At 43.4% G+C, this 5,717-nt stretch overlaps 1 protein-coding gene across 1 annotated transcript; it reads left to right on the top strand.

Annotated features, from left to right (window-relative positions):
- Nucleotides 1–1,098: 1,098 nt before the first annotated feature.
- LOC128659494 (CCR4-NOT transcription complex subunit 2-like) lies at nt 1,099–3,110 on the top strand. The gene is made up of 2 exons (XM_053713109.1): nt 1,099–2,701; nt 2,830–3,110. Exons 1-2 carry the CDS (start codon nt 1,262–1,264, stop codon nt 2,914–2,916), a joined length of 1,527 nt encoding a protein of 508 aa, XP_053569084.1. The 5' UTR covers nt 1,099–1,261; the 3' UTR covers nt 2,917–3,110.
- Nucleotides 3,111–5,717: the final 2,607 nt, after the last annotated feature.

The following is a 5,717-nucleotide window of genomic DNA, read 5'->3' as shown; positions in this document are numbered from 1 at the left end:
TAACATTGCGTATCCAAGACTGCCAAAAAAAAGAGAGCCTACCCCCAACTTGATCCAATACAGGATCGGGGCGGTACCTTCATGCTGATTTAGAATCAGCAGAAGGTTTCTTGGCTTGCTTTCCTTTATTTCAAGGCTGATTGGACCTCCAAGAAGACTTGGAGTGCTCTGATTTGGAAGAGGAGAAGGAAGACTTTTGTCCCTTAAAGTTATCAAAGGAACGAAAATTAGAATCCTGGCGACCCTTAGGTCTATTCTTTTTATCCTGAGGTAGGAAAGAGCCCTTTTCACCTGTAATTTCAGAAATTATTTCAGCCAGACCTGGACCAAACAAGGTTTTATCCTTATAAGGCAAAGATAAAAGCTTGGACTTGGATGTGACATCTGCAGACCATGATTTTAACCACAGAGCTCTGCGAGCTAAAACAGTGAAACCAGAAATCTTAGCTCCCAGCCTAAGAACTTGCATATTGGCATCACAAATAAAGGTCTTGGCTAGCTTTAGAGTCTTGATCCTGTCTTGGATCTCCTCTATAATTGTCTCTTCTAAGATTAGATTAGATACATCATTGCACCAATAAAATGCTGCCCCGCAACTGTAGCAATACTAGCAACAGACTGCCACTGTAATCCCTGATGAATGTACATTTTCTTCAAAAAAGCCTCAATCTTCTTATCCATGGGATCCTTGAAAGCACAACTATCTTCAATAGGAATAGTAGTTCTCTTGGCAAGAGCAGAGATAACTCCCTCTACCTTGGACATGGTGCGCCATGAGTCACGAATAGAGTCAGCAACAGGAAACATCTTTTTAAACACAGGGGACGGGGAAAAAGGAATCCCTGGTTTACTCCATTCCTGAGTTATTATACCTGCCATACGGTCTGGAACTGGAAACACTTCTACAGATGAAGGTTCATCATATACCCTATTAAGTTTACTAGACCTCTTTGGATTCTCCACAACAGATGAGTCGGATTCTTCCAAAGTAGCAAGAACCTCCTTTAAAAATACTCTGGGGTGGGAGAGGAGGGAGCAGTATCCCGGCAGGAGGAGGCCGCTCCCCCCACTCTCTACGCTAGGCCCGAACCACGCCGCTTCCTGGTTACCAGCTGCCGTTGTCAGGGAGGGAGGAGAAGGAGCGATAGGGAGTCACGACGGAGGGTCAAAGGGGAAAGGTCACCAACCCATCATCCTCTGTGTTGGATACACAGCCATCTTGCTTCTGCAAGACAAGAAAATTCATGCGGTGACATAAAGCATGTTTGGTGCTTCAAGAAAGAAGTTTGTAGAGGGGGTCGAAAGCGATTACCACAATGAAAATATGTATTATAGCCAGTCTTCGATGTTTCCACATCGGCCGGAGAAAGATATGCTGGCATCTCCATCACCATCCGCATCGGGTCAGTTGTCCCAATTTGGGGCAAGTTTATACGGGCAACAAAGTGCACTAGGCCTTCCAATGAGGGGCATGAGCAACAATACTCCTCAGTTAAATCGCAGCTTATCACAAGGCACTCAGTTACCAAACCATGTAACGCCGACAACAGGGGTACCAACAATGTCTCTACACACACCACCATCTCCAAGCAGGGGTATATTACCGATGAATCCCAGGAATATGATGAACCACTCCCAGGTCAGTCAGAGCATTGGCATTCCCAGCAGAACAAACAGCATGAGCAGTTCAGGGTTAGGCAGTCCTAACAGAAGCTCGCCTTTTACTGTGAACAGCATGTCGGGGTTTAGCATGAACAGAAATCAGGCGTTTGGAATGAACAATTCCTTATCAAATAATATTTTCAATGGGACAGATGGAAGTGAAAATGTGACAGGACTGGACCTTTCAGATTTCCCAGCATTAGCGGACAGAAACAGAAGGGAAGGAAGTGGTAACCCAACTCCATTAATAAACCCATTGGCAGGAAGGGCACCTTATGTTGGAATGGTAACAAAACCAGCAAGTGAGCAGTCCCAGGACTTATCTATACACAACGAAGATTTTCCTGCATTGCCAGGTTCCAGCTATAAAGATCCTACGTCAAGCAATGATGACAACAAATCTAATTTAAATACAACAGGAAAGACTGCGTCAAGTACAGATGGACCCAAATTTCCAGGAGACAAAAGTTCCACAACGCAAAATAATAACCAGCAGAAAAAAGGGATTCAGGTTTTACCTGACGGCCGAGTAACAAACATTCCTCAAGGCATGGTGACAGATCAGTTTGGCATGATTGGTTTGTTAACGTTCATCAGGGCAGCGGAAACAGACCCAGGAATGGTACATCTTGCATTAGGAAGTGACTTGACAACGCTAGGTCTCAATCTCAATTCCCCTGAAAATCTTTATCCAAAATTTGCATCACCGTGGGCATCTTCGCCTTGTCGACCACAAGATATAGATTTCCACGTCCCTTCTGAATACTTAACAAATATTCACATTAGGGATAAGTTGGCTGCAATAAAACTCGGTCGATATGGAGAAGACCTACTATTCTATCTATACTACATGAACGGTGGCGACGTTTTACAGCTTTTAGCAGCAGTGGAGCTATTCAACAGAGACTGGAGATACCATAAAGAAGAGCGAGCATGGATAACAAGGGCGCCTGGAATGGAGCCAACTATGAAAACAAACACATATGAAAGGGGTACATATTACTTCTTCGATTGTCTTAACTGGAGGAAAGTAGCTAAGGTGAACCAGGCCCAGCTACAGATGGCCGGGCGCGATGATTTCTCCAACAATGAATTCCTGAACTCAGAGACCTGCGGGTGGTATCCAAACTTCATGTGACAGCAATTCCCGTCCCTGAACTCATCAAGGAGTTCCATCTGGAGTACGACAAGCTTGAAGAAAGGCCTCACTTGCCATCCACTTTCAATTACAATCCAGCTCAGCAAGCTTTCTAAAGACTTCCCTGTTCATGGGGTATAGCTGTCTCAGCACAATACTCAACATAACTGCAGAACTGATGTGGCTCAGGCATCCTGGTTTTAATTCCTTGAGGATCTGGCAATTGTCTCATGCAAAGGGATCATCACTTGAGGTCCTGCCTTACTAATTATGTGCTGCCCAACAAATATAATTGTAATTTGTTTCTTTAGTTTGAGCAGGGTCTGATTTTTTTTTTCTCTTTTGGTTTTTGTTATCCTTTTATGCCAGCAGACAGACATGGGTCTGTATAGACACACACACACACAGAAGCATACAGTTTACTGACAGAGTTTTACCACTTCATTTCCAAACTGTACAAAGGAGAGAGAGAAAAAAACAACAAAACAAAATTAGACAACAGCATATACATTGTTCATTGTAGCACTATTGGTAATAAAAAAAACACCTAATAAAAAATAAATTACTCTGGGGTGTTCTAACTTAAATCTGAATTTAATCTCTTCTGAATCTGCAGCATTGTTCACTACAGTATCAGAATCTGACAATTCACCTTTAGAAGCCACTGAGGTATCATCCTCATCAAAAAGTTGAGACATACTGACTAACGCAGTCTTAGCGGAGTCAGAACCCCTATTAACACTAATATTTTAATATTTCCTCGTGCTTATCAGCAACCGGAAAGGCTAACGCAGTCTTAGCGGAGTCAGAACTCCTATTAACACTAATGTTTTTATATTTCCTCGTGCTTATCAGCAACCGGAAAGGCTGATAAGGCTGCTGAAACAGGTAAATAAATACCCCCAGGAGGTTGTTGAGAGGAACCGCAGGGCACTGCATGTGAAACTTGGGACGTTTGAGGGGAGGGCAGAGACATTGCTAGGACAACATTATCCAGAGAGACAGAAGGCTCTGTTGGAGAAATCTTATCTTTAAATAATAATGTAATTTTTAAACAAGAGGAGCAAAACTGCACAGGAGGAACCACCTGAACCTCCAAGCAAAACAAACATTTGTGAACTGACAAACTTGAATTGTCACTAGTGTCTATAATAACAAAAAAAAAACAGAAACGTCTAATAAGATTCAAAATCTTCTATCTAACAAAATAAACAGGCTAATATGTTTGCTAAATAAACCCAGACACCATAAACCTCAGCTCTGCTGAGGGCTTACCACTATGTTGAATTCTCTCCAGCCGTCCTTACAAAGTCACTGAATGCAACCACCACAGCCAGCAGAGAAACTATGGTCTGCACTGGAGCCAAATAGAGGAAGCGCTTAGCAGACGTGGTCACGTGACTGCAACAAAAAGAACTGCGCCACCAGCTCTCACACAAACTGAAAACGGTGCAAAAAGAGACCGCCTCCCATAGAGAGGAACTAACCCTCTAGCAAAGGCTGTAGCAGAGCAGCTTAGAAGTCATATGACTGCAATTGTGTCCTGCCAAAAACCCGGCAAACAAAAGGCACAAAAAAACACCTCCTAAACTGTAAAGGAGGATTACTGCTCCCACAAAAAACAGAGCTCAGACACTATATAGCCCACTATATAATAAAATCCTCTCAGCCAGAATATCCAAAATGCAGTGCCCCTAACATGTCCCCTGCCCAGAAATAAATATGCTCTGTATAGCACATATGTACTCCACAGATATCTTCGATTAATGAAAGTGTCAAATTAACACCTAGAGTGCTGGTACCTTCTAACCTAGTGGAAGCAGCAGTCAGGCAGGGAATAGTTTCTTAGGTGTGTCAGATTAGTCCACATCTAACAGTGACCTGTAGAAAAAGAAAAACCAGAGTAACCAACTATGGTTTTCTATAATAGGGATGGCATAGTTGTTAGAAGTAAAGCAAAGACTACCTCACCGCATTCTTACTGCTAAAAGCCACCACTACTCTTACTTAAGAGATTGACATGGGCACGGCATAGCCCCAAATGCTTCCTTGCAGAGAAAAGTACCCATTAAAGGATTAAATATCTTCAGACACCATCTTCACACATCCTCCCTTGACAGAGGCAAAGAGAATGACTGGGGGTTATGGGTAAGGGAAGTGACACTTAGCAGCTCTGCTGGGGTGCTCTTTGCCTCCTCCTGCTGCTCAGGAGTGAATATCCACTAGTAATTGGAATGAATTGTGGACTCTCCATGCCATAGGAAAGAAAACTAGTTTTTTCTATCGCCTAACCCACTTCCTGTCCTCCAACTCATTGCTTGACCCCCTGCAATCTAGCTTCTGTCCCCAACACTCAACTGAGACTGCCCTCACCAAGGCTACTAACTATCCCCTTTATGCTAAAAACAAAGGCAACTACTCTATACTCATCGTACTTGACCACTCTGCTGCCTTTGACAACGTTGACATCCCCTCCTCATACAGACTCTCAGCTCTCTTGGGTTCTGTGACACTGCCTTCTCCTGGATCCACTCTTATCTCTCTAACAGGTCCTTTTCTGTCTCTTTTGCTGGTGACTCCTCCTCTCCATAGCCTCGATCTGTTGGAGTGGCTCTGTTCTGGGTCCTCTACTCTTCTCTATTTACACTTCTTCACTGGGTAAACTTAACAGCTATGGCTTCAACTATCACCTTTATGCTGATGATACTCAGATCTACCTATCCACCCTTGCACTATCTCCTGTCAATTATCACATCAGTGACTGCTTATCTGGAATTTCTTCCTGGATGGCCTCTCACCACTTAAAAATCAACATGTCCAAGACCAAGCAACTTCTAATCCCCCCCCTCTAATTCTACTCCAGTTTCTAAATTTTCTATCACTGTTGGTGGAACCACTATCTCCCCATCACCCCAAG

This window comes from Bombina bombina, chromosome 5 (assembly GCF_027579735.1).
Source record: "Bombina bombina isolate aBomBom1 chromosome 5, aBomBom1.pri, whole genome shotgun sequence".
Taxonomy (NCBI): Eukaryota; Metazoa; Chordata; class Amphibia; order Anura; family Bombinatoridae; genus Bombina; species Bombina bombina.
Note: the sequence above shows the minus strand (reverse complement) of the source record. Positions and strands in the feature narration are given on the sequence as shown.

What these genes read in the sequence shown, in the direction of transcription:
- LOC128659494 (XM_053713109.1), top strand. Translation starts at nt 1,262, where the DNA reads ATGTTTGGTGCTTCAAGAAAGAAGTTTGTAGAGGGGGTCGAAAGCGAT. An exon ending in ACTGGAGGAAAGTAGCTAAG is followed by an intron (nt 2,702 to 2,829) that starts GTGAACCAGGCC and finishes GAACTCATCAAG; the next exon opens with GAGTTCCATCTGGAGTACGA.